The 23,201-nt window shown below is 41.4% G+C and overlaps 1 protein-coding gene across 1 annotated transcript in view; it reads left to right on the top strand.

Moving 5' to 3' along the window:
* Positions 1-23,201, top strand: part of LOC133572326 (RNA polymerase II elongation factor ELL2) — a 111,682-nt gene that overhangs the window by 62,821 nt on the left and 25,660 nt on the right. The window contains exons 3-7 of the mRNA XM_061925241.1: positions 2,166-2,293; positions 5,992-6,146; positions 14,235-14,488; positions 16,966-17,090; positions 21,749-21,866. Of these exons, the coding sequence (XP_061781225.1) occupies positions 2,166-2,293; positions 5,992-6,146; positions 14,235-14,488; positions 16,966-17,090; positions 21,749-21,866 (780 nt within the window). The remainder of the gene's footprint in view (positions 1-2,165; positions 2,294-5,991; positions 6,147-14,234; positions 14,489-16,965; positions 17,091-21,748; positions 21,867-23,201) is intronic.

Genomic DNA, 23,201 nt, shown 5'->3' with positions numbered 1-23,201 from the left:
GTTCATTGGCTCGCCGTTCCATGCTTATGGCTTTGCTGCATGACTGGGCATTTGTGACAGCCATAGTCCTGCCTGCCACATCTGCCAGGGGGCACTGAGCCCCGAGCCAGTCAGATTAGAATCAATCACTTACTGCCATTTGTTTTTCCTTGAGCCCGGCAGTTAAAAACGCATGTGCTGCTTTTGCCTTCAGGTGCTTTTTGGTTGCTGGAGTGAAGCAAACACACAAGAGATGTGACAGAGGAGCAAATAGAAATATACAAGCAATTAGCACAAATACAAGACGGATGATAGTTATTGGGATTTCCTAAATCTAGGGCATTCTGAAAACAAATACGCTCCACTTATGAGGCTGAAAGACAGCTGTAGGCCGTATCGGCCGAGAGCCGCGCTAAACGACATATTACCTGCACAGTAATGACTTTCTGAGCTGAACCTTCCTTTTAGTGGAAGTAGGTTTTTGGGTCGCTAATGTAATGTGTCCCTGACAAGAGATAGCCTTCACCACGCCGGCTCGTCTGTTGCCATGGAAGCATGGACAGCCCATGATAAACGAGGATAAGACGCAAGTTGTTGTTTTTTTTTTTAAGGTGGGGGGGGGGTTGTCTTCCATTGTTATGTTTTGCCTTTCAGCCAGGCTCCTCCTAGAAATGGCAACAGGTCGTCATCCTTGACCTGGGAGGTTCTTTATGGAGGAGCTGGTTTCACGCAGATACATTGTTTTACTTGCTTGAAATGACCAAAAATCAGAGCATCAGGGATAAACAAAACATGCTTATTATGCAAGTTGAATGTACACTACAGCTTATACATGTAACACAATGGATAGTGTACTTAAAGGCCTACTGAAATGCGATTTTCTTATTTAAACGGGGATAGCAGGTCCATTCTATGTGTCATACTTGATCATTTCGCGATATTGCCATATTTTTGCTGAAAGGATTTAGTAGAGAACATCGACGATAAAGTTTGCAACTTTTGGTCGCTGATAAAAAAGCCTTGCCTGTACCGGAAGTAGCAGACGAGTAGCGTGACGTCACAGGTTGTGGAGCTCCTCACATCTGCACATTGTTTACAATCATGGCCACCAGCAGCGAGAGCGATTCGGACCGAGAAAGCGACGATTTCCCCATTAATTTGAGCGAGGTTGAAAGATTCGTGGATGAGGAAAGTGAGAGTGAAGGACTAGAGGGCAGTGGGAGAGATTCAGATAGGGAAGATGCTGTGAGAGGCGGGTGGGACCTGATATTCAGCTGGGAATGACTAAAACAGTAAATAAACACAAGACATATATATACTCTATTAGCCACAACACAACCAGGCTTATATTTAATATGCCACAAATTAATCCCGCATAACAAACACCTCCCCCCTCCCGTCCATATAACCCGCCAATACAACTCAAACACCTGCACAACACACTCAATCCCACAGCCCAAAGTACCGTTCACCTCCCCAAAGTTCATACGGCACATATATTTCCCCAAAGTCCCCAAAGTTACGTACGTGACATGCACATAGCGGCACGCACGTACGGGCTAGCGATCAAATGTTTGGAAGCCGCAGCTGCATGCGTACTCACGGTACCGTGTCTGCGTATCCAACTCAAAGTCCTCCTGGTAAGAGTCTCTGTTGTCCCAGTTCTCCACAGGCCAATGGTAAAGCTTGACTGTCATCTTCCGGGAATGTAAACAATGAAACACCGGCTGTGTTTGTGTTGCTGCAGTCGGCCGCAATACACCGCTTCCCACCTACAGCTTTCTTCTTTGCTGTCTCCATTGTTCATTGAACAAATTGCAAAAGATTCACCAACACAGATGTCCAGAATACTGTGGAATTTTGCGATGAAAACAGACGACTTAATAGCTGGCCACCATGCTGTCCCAAAATGTCCTCCACAATCCGTGACGTCACGCACTGACGTCATCATACCGAGACGTTTTCAGCAGGATATTTCGCACAAAATTTAAAATTGCACTTTAGTAAGCTAACCCGGCCGTATTGACATGTGTTGCAATGTTAAGATTTCATCATTGATATATAAACTATCAGACTGCATGGTCGGTAGTAGTGGCTTTCAGTAGGCCTTTAATCACTCATTGCCAACACGTTCTTCTCCTCGACGTCAACGTGCGAATAACCCCGTTCTCTTTTGTTCCCCGCAGTATATCAAGATCCCTACTCCAACTTCAGAATCTCCCGGTGGATTCCGAGTCTTCTCCTTCTACCTATCCAGCGACAGCAAGGACAAGCCTCAGTCCAGCTTCGACTGCATTCATCAGTATGTTTCAGGGTAAGCAGCACACGTTACACATGGAGAAAGTCTTTCCAAATAGAAGCAAGGCATACATATGACTAAAATATGCATATCAAAGATAGAAAACAGTTAAAAGAACCGGTTGTGAAGTAAAAAAAAAAAAAAAAAAGAGTATTTAGTAGCCCTAACGATGTATCCGGTATTAGTTGGCCAACTTTAGGGTTGCAAAAGGTTGGAAAGTTTCCGCAAAATATCCATGGGACGTCAATTAAGGAGGGTATCATATTTTCCGGACGATAGAGGTCATCGGTATATTAGCCGCACCCACTAAATTTCAGGGAAAAATATGTTTTCCATATATTAGCCGCATCGGACTATAAGCTGCAGATATATACGTAGTAAAATGCTTTGTTTACACAGAAATATTTTGCAAATGTTTATTTACATACCTTTATTGTTTCCAAACGGTGCCTGTGACACAGCAGTAAAACTGTTCATCAAACAAAACCTTAGCAATCAAACAGACTTAATAACTCCACAGTGACGTTTTGGTGAATTTACTGAGGAATTTGTGAAACTGAAACAATACAAAAGTAACGCCATTGTAAGTTAATAATACTAACACAGACCCTCGTAAACGAGTTAGCGTATTAGATAGTGCTAACGACGCCAGCTTCATTACATTACTATAGCACGTACAAATACTGTATGCATGAAAACACTCCTGCAGATGGGACGGTTTAGTGAGTAAGAATTGTTTTAGTTATATTGTAAAACTTACAAACGTTGCTTGGAGTTATGAAGAATTCATACGAGTAGAACCATTATGGACAGTTAAACAAAACGCCACTTCTACTTCCAGTTTAAAGCTTTAAACAGCAGAAAACACTTGCAGGCATTCACCCAGCAGCATCTGCAGTTAGCGAACTCGTCCAGAAGATGGCGTTGTTGCACAAACAATAACACACCATTTAAATGTATTTGCATGTGTTTAATGAAAAGTATTTGCTTTATGGACGTCAACGAAAAAAAAATCCATAAATTAGTCGCACTGTTTTATAAGCCACGGGAGTCACAGCGTGGGGGAAAAAGTAGCCGCTTTTAGTCTGGAATTTATGGTAGTTTTGGAAATATTCCAAATCAGAAACTTGATTTACAGTATTTGATAAAAGCAGGGATTACTACATGGATTACATATTCAAACCACATGCGATATATCCTACATTTCCCACCTCTTTCCAACCCTCGTCAATCAATAGCCATTAAATAAATATATTCCAGAGTGAAACTGTCACCATCATTAAACATTTTTGACTTTAAATGCAATGTAAAGTAACTGTAAACCAAGTGTAAACTACTGTAATAGTAGGGTTGCACAATTATGGCAACATTTATAATCATGATTACGTTACATCTACATTAAAAACACAATTATTCATTTTGATTATTTTGAGAGGGACAAGCGGTAGAAAATGTTAGGTAAAATATAGTGTTTCCCACAGATCCCAGACGATCACCTTTATTTAATCTGGCAGCCAGAATTGTGAGCATGGTTACAATTGTAATAATTGTGCAGCTCTATCTAATATGATACAAACAATAAGAGTAAATACTCTCCTAAGCCTAATTACAAATGACACAGGTACGATTAAAGTCACATAGCATGTTTTTTTTTCCTTTACAGTCCAATGTTTTTTAACTGTGGTCCAGTTGTAATTCACTTTTCCACCACTTGTGGCAGTAATAAAAATATCATACTAACAGAAGAAGTCTGGAGCTTAATTCACAGATAAGTAGCTTAAGCGCAAAAATTATGACTTAAGTGGTGACACTGTATTTTCATTTTTAGGCACATCCGACAGTACCGTGATAATAATAACTGATCATTTTGGTCACAATAACCTTGATATTAAATGTTTATGTCGTTACAGTAGCTCCTTGCAGTTAATTTTTTCAACCTCAGTTGTGCAGGTTTCGATCTATATTTTCCCTTCAGTGTTAATTACATTAAAAATGGTACTGCTGTTGCAGTGTTGGGATTTTGAAGTGCTAGTGTTACGCCAACATCAGATGATTCAGGCATTATACAATCACTTAACCTAGTTTTCACAAGAATGCACAAGAACCAGTTGTGTAGTCTTGCTAAAGATCTCAAGTGAGATACTATTTGGTATTAATAAAGCACAGTTTAGGGTAGGGCTGGGTGATATGGCCTTTTATTAATGTCTCGATATTTTTAAGCCATGTCACGATACACGATATATCTCTCGATATTTTGCCTTAGCCTTGAATGAACACTTGATGCATATAATCACAGCAGTATGATGATTCTATGTGTCTACATTAAAACATTCTTCTTCATACTGCATTAATATATGCTAAATTTAAACTTTCATGCAGAGAGGGAAACCACAATTAAGTCAATTGACCAATACTGTATTTATGAAACAGTGGCACAAACATTCATGTCATTTCAAAACAGAAAGTGCAAGATTGTCAGAGACATTTTAAAACAAGCTATAAGTGCACTTGTGTGCATGATGTCACTAAGATCAAAACAACACTAAATTAAAGTGCACTTTTTGTACAGAATGCAACTACAATAGTTTAAAACAAATAAAGTGCACTTTTGTGCATGATGTCACAGAAGATATTTCAATAAGTGTCAAATAAAAATGAGCTGCATAATAGGAAATCAAATGGTTTATGTCCTTCGCTATGTGGTAGGTTCCTGCGGACGTTATCTCCTTCTGTTGTTGACACATTTTTTCATATGGTGTTGATGTGGAAATGGTTGCTTCGGCATTTTGTGGGTGTGGCACCAAACGGAGATGTTGACATGCGGAGTTTCAAGCACTCTTCATTCTCTAGCGGGTGACTTTTCAAATGATGCTACAATTTAGCAGTAGGTGCTACTTTTTGTAGCGACGCTTTTGCCGCATACTTGTTCGACATCTTCCCGCTTGAAGCCAAACCACCGCCAGACGATGGACCCTGTGCTGTTTTTCTTAGGCATTAATTCTTCCTTCATTTGTTACCAGATTCGCACCTTCTTTCTCTCGTATTACCACTCCGCTAGCATCACAGCTAATGTTACCCATGCCGCTCCCTCTCTGCTCAGCTAGAGCGTATGTGACGTATGTAAGAAGGTGCGCTTGTTTTTAGTCTCTGTGAGAAGGAGAGACAAGAAAGAGTGAAAAAAGCCTGTAGTGTAAGGCCCGCAGCTAAAAGCAACTGCGTGAGAACGTATACTCGATTTATCACGATATAGTCATTTTCTATATCGCACAGAGACAAACCAATGATATATCGAGTATATCGATATATCGCCCAGCCCTAGTTTAGGGGCAAAGGGTTGAAGATACAATTCATGTGTTACTGGTTTTGGATCAATTGATATCACTCAGCGCACTAAACCAATGGTTGACAAGAAACCAGTGAAAAAAGCAGTTGTGTGGTTTCTCTAAAGACCACAAAGATGTGACCAGTATTAATAATGCACACGTGTGTTAATTTCAGCTGATGGTTTTGGACTAATGAATAGTCTAAGTTAGTCAAAGAAGGGGTTGTGTAGTGTTAGCAAAGAGCTCAAAGATGTTGCCAGTAGCATCCAAATGCACTAAACTGATGCTTGACGAGGGAGCAGTCAAAGAAGCACTTGTGTGGTGTTGGCAAAGCGCTGAGCCAGAGACTCCTTTGTAAATCTGATACACATTTGTCCTTCTTCTGGAAAGAGAGGGCAGGGATCAGCTGGAGGGCCAGGGCAGCATTCAGGACAAGATCACAGTTTGTGCCACCGATGACTCCTACCAGGCGACACGGGAGCGCATGTCCCAGGTGGAGAAGGACATCTGGAGCCGGTCAGCCATCGAGATAAAACCCGGGCCAAGTAAGTGTTCAAATACCAAGTGGGGTTAATGTACCTCGAAAGCTTCTCGACTACTTTTTCCTCACTATTCCATCCTGCTGGGAATTGCCATATGGCGTTGAGGCTATCACATATTCAAAGTACATTTTTGCAATTATTCATGCCTCTTTGTCTGATTGTTGCTTGGATTTTGACCAGATTGCTCTGGCGGTCTGCCAACATTCCCGCCAGAGCAATAATATAACTCGCTAACAAGTCTCGCACTGATCAGGATTCGCTAAAAATGGAATTTCATGACCGAGATTTAATCCACTTGATGAAATACTTGATAGTGTCTTCTTAAGCAGAGAATATAGTCAACTGGAGAGAACTGGAAGTGAAATGGAGAAAGCAGTTTGAGCTGTAAAGTCGTATGTATAATAAAAGGACACATTCTGTGTGAAAGGACGCCTGAAGCATACTAGTTTTGTTGGACGATGTAGGAAACACAAGCGTATACAAAATAATTCTCCTTGACAGTTGTCACATAACAGTCCTAATGAATAGATCATTTATGTGCATTATGTAATAACGCACCCCGTCGTCCGGTGTACTCTTTAAAATGTCAGTAATAATAAAAATGTTGCAAAGATGGGATTTCAAAACTGCATGGTACCTACTTGGCTCGGCACCACCAGATACTATGAAACACCCCAGTACACACCGCTCTTTGTATGACTTGGTTTCCGAGTTTTTGCAGAAATATGAGGGGGATAAGACAGAGAGACAGCAAAAATAACAACAAAATAGAAAAACATCAGCAAATACCATGTGTACAAATATGATACGAAAAATGATGGGAAAGAACCAGTTTGTTAAGTAAATATTAATAACACAGAAACACAATGAACATTATTGCACTACAAATGCCATCCATCCATCTTCTTCCGCTTATCCGAGGTCGGGTCGCGGGGGCAGCAGCCTAAGCAGGGAAGCCCAGACTTCCCTCTCCCCAGCCACTTCGTCCAGCTCTTCCCGGAGGATCCCGAGGCGTTCCCAGGCCAGCCGAGAGACATAGTCTTCCCAACGTGTCCTGGGTCTTCCCCGTGGCCTCCTACCAGTCGGACGTGCCCTAAACACTTCCCTAGGGAGGCGATCAGGTGGCATCCTGACCAGATGCCCGAACCACCTCATCTGGCTCCTCTCGATGTGGAGGAGCAGCGGCTTTACTTTGAGCTCCTCCCGGATGACAGAGCTTCTCACCCTATCTCTAAGGGAGAGCCCCGCCACCTGGCGGAGGAAACTCATTTCGGTCGCTTGTACCCGTGATCTTGTCCTTTCGGTCATAACCCAAAGCTCATGACCATAGGTGAGGATGGGAACGTAGATCGACCGGTAAATAGAGAGCTTTGCCTTCCGGCTCAGCTCCTTCTTCACCACAACGGATCGATACAGCATCCGCATTACTGAAGACGCCGCACCGATCCGCCTGTCGATCTGACGATCCACTCTTCCCTCACTCGTGAACAAGACTCCGAGGTCCTTGAACTCCTCCACTTGGGGCAAGATCTCCTCCCCAACCTGGAGATGGCACTCCACCCTTTTCCGGGCGAGAACCATGGACTCGGACTTGGAGGTGCTGATTCCCATCCCAGTCGCTTCACACTCGGCTGCGAACCGATCCAGTGAGAGCTGCAGATCTTGGCCAGATGAAGCCATCAGGACCACATCATCTGCAAATAGCAGAGACCTAATCCTGCAGCCTCCAAACCAGATACCCTCAACGCCCTGACTGCGCCTAGAAATTCTGTCCATAAAGGTTATGATCTTGTCCTTTCGGTCATAACCCAAAGCTCATGACCATCGGTGAGGATGGGAACGTAGATCGACCGGTAAATTGAGAGCTTTGCCTTCCGGCTCAGCTCCTTCTTCACCACAACGGATCAATACAGCGTCCGCATTACTGAAGACGCCGCACCAATCCGCCTGTCGATCTCACGATCCACTCTTCCCTCACTCGTCAACAAGACTCCCCGAAGGCGGAAGGAAGCTACCCTCTCGTCCACCGGGTTGAACTCCAACGTGCAGGCTCTGAGCCGGGGGGCAACAAGAATTGCCACCCCAGCCCGTCGCCTCTCACTGCTGGCAACGCCAGAGTGGAAGAGAGTCCAGCCCCTCTCGAGAGAACTGGTTCCATAGCCCTTGCTGTGCGTCGAAGTGAGTCCGACTATATCTAGCCGGAACTTCTCGACCTCGCGCACTTGCGCAGGCTCCTTACCCCCCAGCGAGGTGACGTTCCACGTATCAAGAGCTAGCTTCTGTATCCGAGGATCGGACCGCCAAGTGCCCTGCCTTCGGCTTCCGCCCAGCTCACACTGCACCCGACCTCTATGGCCCCTGCTATGGGTGGTGAGCTCATTGGAGGGGGGACCCACGTTGCCTCTTCGGGCTGTGCCCGGCCGGGCCCCATGGAGAAAGGCCCGGCCACCAGGCGCTCGCCATCGTGCCCCACCTCCGGGCCTGTCTCCAGAGGGGGGCCCCGGTGACCCGCGTCCGGGCGAGGAAAATCCTTTGTTTTTATTCTTCATGGAGGTCTTCGAGCTGCTCTTTGTCTGATCCCTCACCTAGGACTAGTTTGTCTTGGGAGACCCTACCAGGGGGCTTTATGCCACCGGACAACATAGCTCCTAGGATCATTGGGACACGCAAACTCCTCCACCACGGTAAGGTGGCAGCTCAGAGAGGAGGCACTACAAATGGAGCAATAAAAATACCAATAGAAATAACACTATTGATAATGAATAACAATAATAATTACCTCTATTATCACCATTAAAATTGCTTCAAATGCAACAATATATAAATGTAGTGAATACTTGAATTACAAATAAGGGGAGGTGGATGAAAGAGGAGTGGACTATATTAACCTTATACATTGTTATGGTAAAAATAGGATAATTCTACGCAGTTTCTCCCGTATGTTTGTATGTTGGTACAGTGAATGTGCGTGTGGGTCTATACCTATGTGCAACTTTCCCTCTAAGGTGCGCACTGCTCAAGCGTCCTCTGCGCACAGCAAATTTATGCCGTGCACAAAATCAAATCCCATCTGAATTCTAAACAAAATAAACACATCATTTATCCTGTATGATTTTGCAATGCAACTCTGTGAGTGACAGTGACAACAAGCAGTTAAAACAATGTTCGTCAACATCGTTCAATTATTGTATCGCCCGTCGAGACGCTTCGAGGACAGGAATTATATGCATCACTTTATTGAGCAAAACTGTTTATATTCGGCCATAACCACACCAAAAACATGAGTAAAAAACTTCCATCTTGAAAAACGAGTCATTTTCTGCCGTACAAACCAGGCCAAAACCAACTCTGTCGTCTGTCATATCTACAGCAACCGCTCGCTCTCTTTCACCTGCACCAACTCATAGCACTTAGCCAGTGGTGCGTTCAAGGCCACCCAAAAAGTCGCACAACTCAAACACCACACAGTTACACTATGACTCCTCAATCATATGTGTGCTTATTGTACTGTCATTTATTATTAATGTTAATTTATGGATGTTAATCGTGAAATGCTGTTACTAGAGAAAGTTACAGTAATTTACACTTTACCCCATGCTTACATTTCATTGTGCAACATGTGAATGTTTAAGGGGAACTAAATGTGATCTCCATTTATTTCCAAAGCAGGACCCATAGCTTATGAAAAACAAGATTTATTTTGTTATTTCCATTACAAGTGAGCCAAATCACTAATATTAGAAAATCATTTCATGAAAATGACTCCTGTCATTTGAGTGTTATAATAAAATATTGAAATTGGTTTGAGACAGGTGTGCTGCTGGTATTTCCACGTGTAATGTTGCTCACATGTGCTCCACTACATGGAGTTTATGTGTTTGCTCACACACATGAACAATTAGAGGGAACATTGCCTTGTGTCTATTAAGCTGTCCGCGATTGTATTAGTATTTTACATTTTTTACGTAAACAAGTAATTTGTGGTGATGGGCAAATGAGTGTCCGTCAATGAGTGTGTAGCTCACTCACTGACTCTATTGACACCGCATCGATATGAGGGCTGCAGTTATCGATTATTTTAGTAATCGAGTAATCTATCGATTAATCGAATAAAACACACTTTTTAGCCTCAATGTGACTTTTAGGAAAAGTAGTTGAAAGAAACAATGATTTTGCTAATTACCTTAATTGTTCCTTATAAATGCATATAACATGTATATTGCACTTTTAAAATGGGAGCATCACTACATGTAACTTACATTAAAAACATTTTTTTTTAAATACACTGTGTATTTTACCTGCTGATCAAAAATACAAATCGATGCTTTTTTCTGATCGAAACAATTGATTTAATCGATGAGCCGTTGCATCCCTAACTGATATTATAAGGTGTTGGTGTTTCATAATGGCGCCATCTGCTGGATTAAAAACAATTGCTACATTTGATCTGCAATTAAAATGAATAGGTAACAACTATAATTGTTTTTCTTTTGAACAAATAGTTGTGCTGAAAGGAATATGAAACATGCGACTCTTGTCAATGGCAAACAGGAAAAGAAGAATATTAAATGGCCCGATAAGAACTTTTCATTTGTCTTTGATGGAATAGATGGAACCATCTTACAACAGAAAGTAACCAGATATTAACAATGAAGCAACTGGAAATGATGTACCGTATTTTTCGGACTATAAGTCGCAGTTTTTTTTATAGTTTGGCCGGGGGTGCGACTTATACTCAGGAGCCACTTATGTGTGAAATTATTAACACATTACCGTAAAATATCAAATAATATTATTTAGCTCATTCACGTAAGAGACTAGACGTATAAGATTTCATGGGATTTAGCGATTAGGAGTGACAGATTGTATAGCATGTTCTATATGTTATAGTTATTTGAATGACTCTTACCATAATATGTTACGTTAACATACCAGTTGGTTATTTATGCCTCATATAACGTACACTTATTCAGCCTGTTGTTCACTATTCTTTATTTATTTTAAATTGCCTTTCAAATGTCTATTCTTGGTGTTGGCTTTTATCAAATACATTTCCCCAAAAATGCGACTTATACTCCAGTGCGACTTATATATGTTTTTTTCCTTCTTTATTATACATTTTCGGCCGGTGCGACTTATACTCCGCAGCGACTTATACTCCGAAAAATACGGTAATATGTTACTACATACTATATGTCAGCAGCCTAATTAAGAACCTTTTAAATCCATTTTGAAACGGTTCTATCACTATTTTATATATATAAAATGATAGATTGTGATACATGCCTTTATCGCAGGAGGCTGCAATATATTTGGCAATATAGATTTTAGGCTCTGTCGTTGATTGTTGATTTGTTAGTACAGAGGTACAAAATGCATGCACCAACTACCGTATTTTCCGCACCATAAGCCGCCCTGGGCTATAAGCCGCGCCTTCAATGAACGGCATATTTCAAAACTTTGTCCACCTATAAGTCGCCCCGTGTTATAAGCCGCATCTAACTGCGCTAAAGGAATGTCAAAAAAACAGTCAGATAGGTCAGTCAAACTTTAATAATATATTAAAAACCAGCGTGATGTGGGCGCCCATGGAGTCGTATATCAACATGGACGGAGCTGCGTGAAAAAATCCACCCGGCCTCTTCGCGTAAACTTACCTTAACCACTCGCTCATCTTTTCTTCATCCATCCATCCCTTCGAGTTAGCTTTTATGATGACGCCGGCTGGAAAGGTCTCTTTTGGCAAGGTCTCCCTTTTGAATATCACCATGGGTGGAAGTTTCTGGCCATTAGCATGGCAAGCTAGAACCACAGTGAAGGATGACTTCTCATTCCCTGTGGTGCGAATATTCACCGTACGTGCTCCCGTTGTATCCACAGTGCGGTTCACAGGAATATCAAAAGTCAGTGGAACCTCGTCCATGTTGATAATGTTCTCTGGCCGGATCTTTTTTTCAGCTATCTTGTTTTTACAATATGCACGGAAAGTAGCCAGCTTTTCTTGAAAGTCTTTAGGCAGTTGCTGTGAAATAGTACCGGTAGTCCGTGTGCGGATGGAGAGATTGCGTCTTTTCATGAACCGGAAACCTGTCGCTTAGTAGGAGCCATTTTGTGGTCTTTACAGATGTAAACACACAAAGGAAATGAAACGTAATATCTGCGCGCTTCTTCTTCTTCTACGCGGGCGGGTGGTTGCTTACAGTAGTAGAAGAAGCGCTTCCTGTTCTATGGGGGCGGGTGCTTACCTTGGCGGTTGCTTGCGTAGAAGAAGAAGCACTTCCTCTTCTACGGGGAAAAAAGATGGCGGCTGTTTACCGTAGTTGCGAGACCGAAACTTTATGAAAATGAATCTTAATATTAATCCATATATAAAGCGCACCGGGTTATAAGCCGCACTGTCAGCTTTTGAGTAAATTTGTGGTTTTTAGGTGCGGCTAATAGTGCGGAAAATACGGTACTATACGTTCCTCTGAATGTGTCGTTCAGTCTCTGACCTTTAGCAACCTCCAAAGTATGGCTTAAAGTTGTAATGAGATTATGGACTGCAGAAATCTATAAGGAGTGCCTGCACGGGTGCAGTTGAATTAGTGCAAGAAAGGGCCTCTGTTTGCTAGTTGCTTGAACTTTCCATGCTCTACTGTTTACCAAGCAGTTAGGGTCCAGGCGCTCTTGTGGTGCTGGAGCAAGACCTGGTTCACTTTTTATGTTCTTAAAGCTGCTTTTTCAACATCGGGGAGAACGTGCTACTCATAATGCCTCAGCACTGTTTGCAGAATGTAGTCTGCCAAAAAAACCAAGTCAAACAGAAGGTATTTGTGGAACTGGACAGAAGACTTGGTTTTGTGTATTTTGTGCATATACAGTACAGGCCAAACGTTTGGACACACCTTCTCATTCACAACCCAACTGATGGTCCCAACTCCATTGATAAAGCAATACATTCCATTAATCAACCCTGATAAGGCACACCTGTGAAGTGAAAACCATTTCAGGTGACTACCTCTTGAAACTCATGGAGAGAATTCCAAGAGTGTGCAAAGCAGTAATCAGAGCAAAGGGTGCCTATTTTGAAGAAACTAGAATATTAAACATGTTTTTAGTTATTTTGCCTTTTTTTGTACATAACTCCACATGTTCATTCATAGTTTTGATGCCTTCAGTGACAATTTACAATGTAAATAGTCATGAAAATAAAGAAAACACATTGAATGAGAAGGTGTGTCCAAACTTTTGGCCTGTACTGTATATTAAATTAGAATAACGTGCAAAGGTTTCTTCATTCCAGCAATTAGTTTCACAAGGTCAAACTAATATATGACATAGGCTCGTAATATGCCACTCAAAATATTCCAAACCTTCTTTTGATGGAGGTTTGATAATTATGGTTTACATGAAAACCTCGAATTGAAAATCTCAGAAAATTTGGAGTTTTCAAAAACGGTAAGCCATGATCGTCAAAAGTATAAGAAATAAAACCTTGGCATATCTCACTTTGCATATAATAAATGTATATCACATATTAGTTAGGGCTTCACGGTGGCAGAGGGGTTAGTGCATCTGCCTCACAATACGAAGGTCCTGAGTAGTCTTGGGTTCAATCCCGGGCTCGGGATCTTTCTGTGTGGAGTTTGCATGTTCTCCCCGTGACTGCGTGGGTTCCCTCCGGGTACTCCGGCTTCCTCCCACCTCCAAAGACATGCACCTGGGGATAGGTTGATTGGCAACACTAAATTGGCCCTAGTGTGTGAATGTTGTCTGTCTATCTGTGTTGGCCCTGCGATGAGGTGGCGACTTGTCCAGGGTGTACCCCGCCTTCCGCCTGATTGTAGCTGAGATAGGCTCCAGCGCCCCCCGCGACCCCAAAAGGGAATAGGCGGTAGAAAATGGATGGATGGATGGATGGATGGATATTAGTTTCACATTTTACGTTGAATTGCTGAATGACTAAACTTTTGCACGATATTCAAATTTTAGGAGTTTCGCCTGTATATCCACAAAATAATATGTTGATTACCGCTGCAAAAGGCTTTCTTTTTTTTCCACAGATGTTCTATTGGGACTTAAGTAGGTGTGCCTTTGTTTTGTTCTCAGGTAAGTGTGTGAAGGTCCAGAGGAAGCAGGGTCTGGTTTCAGGCTCAGATAGCAGCAGCAGCAGCAGCAACAAGCACTCCCCCAGCAATAAGAGGAGCCTAGTTCCCAGCCCTGTGGCACACAGGCCTTTAAGGGACCGAGTCATCCATCTCCTGGCCTTAAAACCTTACAGGAAACCTGAGCTGCTACTGTGGTTGGAGAGGGAACGGGCTAGTCCAAAAGACAAGGCTGACCTGACCTCAGTGCTGGATGAGGTGAGACATCCGGCAAGTTGCTATGTAAACACATCAAGTAGCCATGAGAAAAAAATCTATACATTCTATAAATGTTTGTGCTGGGACGTTAAGTTGGTTTTACACTGCAGGTTTACGTACTGATTTAGTGTCTATATCCAATTTGTTGGAGTGAATATTTACATGTATTTTCAAGCGACAGCACACAAGTAGACTTCACTCACTCCTAATGGTCTATGCACATCTAATGTAAATCAACTAGGACTGGCAAAGATAACGCACATGCGTCCTGACTCCTTTTTGACCCTCATTCATTCCGTAGTTTGGGGAAAGGCAATGACGTTTAGTTACTGTTGAGCCACAAGCTCGAAAAAAGCGAGCAGAAATCCAAAAAGAAAAAGGGTACATTATCGCAATCCTAGGTCCAAAGCCACGACAAGTCGTTCTTCGGACAAGACAAGACTATCTTCAATCGCTGTGAGACGACATCATTGGAGCGAATGCCTGCTGACGCACCTTGCTTCTTTACATCCATGTTTGGGTTACAGTTGAGTGCATTGATAACATAAAATGCAGATTATTACACTAACTGCTTTAGTAAAATGGAATACAAGCTCAGCAGCAAAGAAAGACTGTCGTCAGGAAGTCTAGACCCACTTTTTGTGAAAGACTTTTACGTCGTCAAAACATATCAAGACACCTCTTCTCATACCAATCACATACTTCAGGATTCACAATAATTGTGCTATGCATCAAATCCGCTCTTACCATATCTGAAAAATCATTTTACATTACGATCATGCTTTGTCAAATATGTTTTGTAGTGTAACCTGTGATATTTCTACCATAAATAAAGATTTTCTAGCAGATTGAAATAAAGCGTACCGTAGTTTTTGTCATAGTTTGGCCGTGGGTGCGACTTATACTCAGGAGCCACTTATGTGTGAAATTATTAACACATTACCGTAAAATATCAAATAATATTATTGATCTCATTCACATAAGAGACTAGACGTATAAGATTTCATGGGATTTAGCGATTAGGAGTGACAGATTGTTTGGTAAACGTATAGCATGTTCTATATGTTATAGTTATTTGAATGACTCTTACCATAATATGTTACGTTAACATACCAGTTGCTTATTTATGCCTCATATAACGTACACTTATTCAGCCTGTTGTTCGCTATTCTTTATTTATTTTAAATTGCCTTTCAAATGTCTATTCTTGGTGTTGGCTTTTATCAAATAAATGTCCCCAAAAAATCCGACTTATACTCCAGTGCGACTTATATATGTTTTTTTCTTTCTTTATTATGCATTTTCGGCCGGTGCGACTTATACTCCGGAGCGACTTATAGTCCGAAAAATACGGTATATTCTTTTATAACCTGATCTGCTTGATAGTCCGCAATTATCGAATGTTTAGTAGGCGGAATATTACAATTTATTAATAAACAAAAAAGGATAAAACATTAATATGCAGCAAGATGAAGACCATTAACTGATACAACAGAATATCAGAAGCATTTATTCAGGTAGAAATATCACAGATTACATTAACAAACATCTTTTGACAATCAAACATGCAAGTGTAGCTCCTCTTCTGAATGCAAGTTCTCCTACAGCAAGAATACAAATTCTGAATTCCTACAAAATCTGGCAAGACACCAACCAATGCAGGTATATTTTTTTATTGTCATTAAAAGCATGTTTATCTTCATTTTGTTTTGAGCTGTCCAAAAAAGCATAATCTTTAAAAAAAACAATTGATTAAAGCAAACTAATTTTCCAGCAGTCATGGTAATAAGTATTATATCTATCTGTGATTAATTACGATTAATTTTGAGTTAACTATGACCAACTGCGAGTAATCGCATTCAAAGATGTTTATCGTTCGACAGCCCTAAACACAATCTAAATGTTCCATTTAGCGACTCGATTTAATTAACCGCACAGTCTCCTATAGTTTCTTACATATTGCCTGTTTTAAATTAACGCCTCCTCCTTTTTTGCGGCTCAGACAAACAAACATGCTGGCTATCATTAGAGCATTCATATTTATGGCTGCAGTTTTGATTTACTGTGGGTGTTTTTTATTAAGCCCCGGGTGTGTTCGTCTAGACTTGCGTAAACGCCATTTATTGGCATATTTCAATGATGCCACAGCTTTAGAAAGGGTAGTAAATGTGACTGCAAAGTAAAAGATTGTAAAAACCTGTCCCCAGCGAGTCTTTTACAGTCACACAGCATTCATCGCATGGAGACGGAGCTGAAAGTGGTGTCTCATTGGGGCCGCTTAAATGATCTATAAAGAAGATTAGGTTTTCACAGATGAGAGGTGGGCTACCTTCAGGAAGGAACCATGTGGCTTGATTTGTATCAGCAGAGTTGTTTAGCATCCAAACAATCAGTGATGTCTAGATATTCTCAGAAGTGGCTTAATGACCTGGTTTTATTAAAATATTATTAATAAGGGGGACTGTTGTTGTTTTCAGGTTGGCAAGCAGAGCCTGAAAGATCACAGCTTTTCTCTGAAGGAGGAGCTCTACAGACATGTCCAGAGAGACTGGCCTGGTTATCTCGAGGAGGAGAAGCAGCTCATACACAGACTTCTGATCAGGTGAGTCTCAGTAATGAAAGGTTTTTAGAGATTCTTTTGTGGTGTAAATGGACCACGTTTTTGTTTTCAATTCCAATTGCGCAATTTCTTCGAAAGTGTGCTGTATCTTTGAGATTTAAGAAAGAGCTTGAGTTGAAATCAGTTGTTACCAAACTTGGCGTCAAGACTCCATTCAGTCTCTGGATATTTATCTATATCTCTGTCAGTTGTCACTGATGTTATGTTGCGTCTCTGTAGACACCACTGAATCAACAACCAAGTAGTGCACTTTATTTTGTTACCAAACTTTTTTCCCCATTGATGCCAAATAAGGAGTCATCATACTAGAGGTAACCGAGGTTGAATGGGCATTTTTTTTGCAACAGAAACAGGCCACTCTCCGCCGTGTTGTGTTGAAGCTGGGCTTTTCAAAAATATCCATATTTAAAAAGTACGTTGTCATAAGTCTGCATGATTAGTAGTAGTTGTTGTGGAAGGAAAAAGCGAACACAGTGATGCCTCCAGGACATTAATGTGCTACCGTATGCTTAAATTGAGCAAAATACATCAATATTCAATGTTATTATGAATGTACCTGTTACTACATTACATCATGTACAGGTAAAAGCCAGTAAATTAGAATATTTTGAAAAACTTGATTTATTTCAGTAATTGCATTCAAAAGGTGTAACTTGTACATTATATTTATTCATTGCACACAGACTGATGCATTCAAATGTTTATTTCATTTAATTTTGATGATTTGAAGTGGCAACAAATGAAAATCCAAAATTCCGTGTGTCACAAAATTAGAATATTACTTAAGGCTAATACAAAAAAGGGATTTTTAGAAATGTTGGCCAACTGAAAAGTATGAAAATGAAAAATATGAGCATGTACAATACTCAATACTTGGTTGGAGCTCCTTTTGCCTCAATTACTGCGTTAATGCGGCGTGGCATGGAGTCGATGAGTTTCTGGCACTGCTCAGGTGTTATGAGAGCCCAGGTTGCTCTGATAGTGGCCTTCAACTCTTCTGCGTTTTTGGGTCTGGCATTCTGCATCTTCCTTTTCACAATACCCCACAGATTTTCTATGGGGCTAAGGTCAGGGGAGTTGGCGGGCCAATTTAGAACAGAAATACCATGGTTCGTAAACCAGGCACGGGGAGATTTTGCGCTGTGTGCAGGCGCCAAGTCCTGTTGGAACTTGAAATCTCCATCTCCATAGAGCAGGTCAGCAGCAGGAAGCATGAAGTGCTCTAAAATTTGCTGGTAGACGGCTGCGTTGACCCTGGATCTCAGGAAACAGAGTGGACCGACACCAGCAGATGACATGGCACCCCAAACCATCACTGATGGTGGAAACTTTACACTAGACTTCAGGCAACGTGGATCCTGTGCCTCTCCTGTCTTCCTCCAGACTCTGGGACCTCGATTTCCAAAGGAAATGCAAAATTTGCATGGTTGGGTGATGGTTTGGGGTGCCATGTCATCTGCTGGTGTCGGTCCACTCTGTTTCCTGAGATCCAGGGTCAACGCAGCCGTCTACCAGCAAGTTTTAGAGCACTTCATGCTTCCTGCTGCTGACCTGCTCTATGGAGATGGAGATTTCAAGTTCCAACAGGACTTGGCGCCTGCACACAGCGCAAAATCTACCCGTGCCTGGTTTACGGACCATGATATTTCTGTTCTAAATTGGCCCGCCAACTCCCCTGACCTTAGCCCCATAGAAAATCTGTGGGGTATTGTGAAAAGGAAGATGCAGAATGCCAGACCCAAAAACGCAGAAGAGTTGAAGGCCACTATCAGAGCAACCTGGGCTCTCATAACACCTGAGCAGTGCCAGAAACTCATCGACTCCATGCCACGCCGCATTAACGCAGTAATTGAGGCAAAAGGAGCTCCAACCAAGTATTGAGTATTGTACATGCTCATATTTTTCATTTTCATACTTTTCAGTTGGCCAACATTTCTAAAAATCCCTTTTTTGTATTAGCCTTAAGTAATATTCTAATTTTGTGACACACGGAATTTTGGATTTTCATTTGTTGCCACTTCAAATCATCAAAATTAAATGAAATAAACATTTGAATGCATCAGTCTGTGTGCAATGAATAAATATAATGTACAAGTTACACCTTTTGAATGTAATTACTGAAATAAATCAAGTTTTTCAAAATATTCTAATTTACTGGCTTTTACCTGTATATACCATGTTGATGGAGGTTTTGGGATGTTTTTAGAGCCCTTTATAGGTGGAATAGAGTGACTTCCATTGTTAACAAACTTAAAGTTAGAATGCATCAAAAAAAGAAACACACTGTGCATCTGGAAAGTATTAACAGCGCTTCACTTTTTCCACATTTTGTTATGTTATAACCTTATTCCAAAATTGAATAGATTCATTTTTGTTTTCAAAATGTATTATTTTTGTTGCAATACTTCAAACAACCTAAAACTTTTTATCATAGCTGCAGTTTCTTTGTGCATTTATTATTACGATTTAACCTGTGGTTGTTTTTATTGTTACGTGTTGTAATAGTGTTGGTTTTGGCATTTTTCTTGTTGTTAAAAACATTTCTGTTATTGTTTTTAATCCCTGTGGCATTGAAAATAGTATAGAGAATGTATTATTTTCCTGAGCATTGCTTCATATATAGTTGAAGCAATTGTCGTTGTGTGAAGAACACCTAACATTATCAAAATATCAAGATGCCTTTTGCTGTGTGAAAGTGCACACGGTTCTGGAAATATTCAGTGTTTATGGTTCTGTATAAAAGGCACAGGTAACTAGATGAGGCAATTCCTGAAGGAATTGTGTGTGAATGCTCCAATGCTGAAGTTGAACTAACATGCAGATAAAATGTAGTCTGAATGTAAGAACAGTTTGAATGTTGGAATGGTTTCAATGTTGAGGAGTTTGAATTTTCAGGAAAACCGGAATTTGGTTTGGAACTTGGAAAAGTGTTAGTTTGAATGTCCAGGAAGAGTGAAATGTGTTGATGTTGGAATGGGTTAAAAGTTTGAAAAATGTGGGAATTGTGCAACTTGGAAAAATGTCCCATTCATTTCAATGGGAACTTCCTGGAATATTGGGAAAAGCGGGATTTTTTTGAAAATCATTAGGATCATGAATGTCCTGCATGAGCTGAATTGGTTAGTGTTAGAATTGTTTAAATCGGTCAAGAAATGTCGAAGTAGTAACAATGTTTTAATTGAGAAATGGTATTACGGAATTTCGGGAAAACCGGGAATTTTTCCAGTTCAAAAACAACTTTGTTTTTTGTCCTAATTAAGGGGAATTTTTTGACGGTGGAACGGTTGAAATGCGTTGAAAAATGTTAGAAAAAAGGGTGGAAATAGGACTTTGGAAAACCAGGAATTCTGGAAAATCTTGGAATTGTTTTGAACTTGGAAAAAGGGTAGTTTGAATTTCCAGGATGGTGGAATGGTTTGAATCGGTTGGAAATGGTGGAAGTTTGGAAAATGGCCAATTCATCTTGAATGGGTTAAAGTTAAAGTACCACTGATAGTCACCAACACACTCGGTGGGGGGAAATTACCCTCTGCATTTGATTCATCCCATTGTTCCACCCTCTGGGAGGCCGGAAAACCTGGATTTCTGGTCATTTTTGGAATTTGCAAAGGGAAAGCCTGTGATTCCCGAATAGGCTGGAGCATTCACACAATAAAAAGCTGGATATTCAGTAACTGTGATAGCTATTTTTGTGTGATCCTTGTGTTAAAAAAGGCAAAAAGTAAACAACAAGGTGATCAGTGCAAGTGGTTGTCAACAATGTGGGGTCACTCTGCCTGAAAGAAATGTCAAACGGCTGCTTGCAGGTTGTTGTTGACTTCTGCAGACGTTAATGGGCCTTTGCAAAGACCAAAGGATGGATGTGTTTATGGCAGTAGTAGTGCCACTAAATGACTAGAAAAGCGTGCTGTGATCATTGTTCGAAAATGACTCCTTCTCTGGGCTGTTGAATCTCTTAATGGGCACATGAAAGTGGGAAGAGGAAAAAACATATCCCTTCTACTCGCTTGCCAAAATGGTATTAGCATGGAAAGGTTGAGGCTCGCAGGGTTTCTTCCCTTCATGTGTCTGCCAGTAAACACGCAGGCCATGTGCTTGCAGAGCGTTTTGCGTAATTGCACAACCCCCCTTGGTTTACAACCCCCGCTCAGAGCAAAAAAAAACAATAATTAAATTGTAGGCGAAGTAATAAAAGCGATGCAAATACTATTTGGCTCCTTATGATTTTGTCACAAAGTGAATTCCAATTCAGGCTTTGTTGTGGCATTCAGATGATTTGGACCGTAACTCGCACCAGTGAGTTGATTAAGTATGGGAGTGACTTGTTGCTGGGAGCGTCTCTATGAGGAAGGAACTGTAGGAAGCAGATTAAGGGTTTGGTACATCTGCTGCTATTGTTCTGCTCACTGGACTGCGTTCAGTCTGCGTGGTCGCGTCTTGTCGATGGTATCGCCGGAACACTCAAAACACACCAGAGAAACTACATTCTGTCGGTGCGGTCTGTTGGTTCCCAGCGTGAGTGAGCAGCGTTCATCCATCTTCCTCCTCATAAATCCGCCAGCTTCATTATCTACATGCTTCCTGTTTAACATGACAGCCCATTGACCTGGCTATTACTGTGTTCTTCATCTTGTCTCCAGGAAGCTTCAGCCACTCCACACGAGTTGCCAGTTGAAAAGTCCCCAGGCCAACCAGTCATTCCACAAAACTACCGGGGATTCTCCTTCCCAACTCAGCCCTGCCAAGACGCTCTCTGCGGTAATTTTTCACTTTGAATACTTTGGTCTTTCTCTCGCTGTCACGAAATAAGTGAGGGAATTTCCTTTGTTGCAGGTACAAAATACCTCTTTAATTAGTGTAACGAGGCTTTCGTCAAGCTCTCCCGAGCCACGTTTATTACCAGCATATTGCAAAACACAGAACCAATGTTTTAAAGGCCTACTGAAATTAATTTTTTTAATTTAAACGGGGATAGCAGATCCATTCTATGTGTCATACTTGATCATTTCGCGATATTGCCATATTTTTGCTGAAAGGATTTAGTAGAGAACAACGACGATAAAGTTCGCAACTTTTGGTCGCTGATAAAAAAAAGCCTTGCCTGTACCGGAAGTAGCGTGACGTCACAAGTTGAAAGTCTCCTCACATTTCCCCATTGTTTACACCAGCAGCGAGAGCGATTGGGACCGAGAAAGCGACGATTACCCTTTTAATTTGAGCCAGGATGAAAGATTTGTGGATGAGAAAAGTGAGAGTGAAGTATTAGAGTGGACGTATCTTTTTTCGCTCTGACCGTAACTTAGGTACAAGGGCTCATTGGATTCCACACTCTATCCTTTTTCTATTGTGGATCACGGATTTGTATTTTAAACCACCTGGGATACTATATCCTCTTGAAAATGAGAGTCGAGAACGCGAAATGGACATTCACAGTGACTTTTATCTCCACGACAATACATCGGTGAAGCACTTTAGCTACGGAGCTAACGTGATAGCATCGGGCTTAACTGCAGATAGAAACAAAAGAAATAAACCCCTGACTGGAAGGATAGACAGAAAATCAACAATACTATTAAACCATGGACCTGTAACTACACGGTTAATGCTTTCCAGCCTGGCGAAGCACTTTAGCTACGGAGCTAACGTGATAGCATCGGGCTTAACTGCAGATAGAAACAAAATAAATAAACCCCTGACTGGAAGGATAGACAGAAAATCAACAATACTATTAAACCATGGACCTGCAACTACACGGTTAATGCTTTCCACCCTGGCGAAGCTTAACAATGCTGTTGCTAACGACGCCATTGAATCTAACTTAGCTACGGACCTCGACAGAGCTATGATAAAAACATTAGCTCTCCACCTCCGCCAACCCTCATCTGCTCATCAACACCGAAGCTCACCTGCGTTCCAGCGATCGACGGAGCGACGAAGGACTTCACCCGATCATCGATGCGGTCGGCGGCTAGCGTCAGATAGCGCGTCTGCTACCCAAGTCAAAGTCCTCCTGGTTGTGTTGCTGTAGCCAGACGCTAATACACCGCTTCCCACCTACAGCTTTCTTCTTTGCAGTCTCCATTGTTCATTAAA

This window comes from Nerophis lumbriciformis, linkage group LG29 (genome assembly GCF_033978685.3).
Source record: "Nerophis lumbriciformis linkage group LG29, RoL_Nlum_v2.1, whole genome shotgun sequence".
NCBI classification, from domain to species: Eukaryota; Metazoa; Chordata; class Actinopteri; order Syngnathiformes; family Syngnathidae; genus Nerophis; species Nerophis lumbriciformis.
This window is presented reverse-complemented; position numbering and strand designations above follow the sequence as displayed.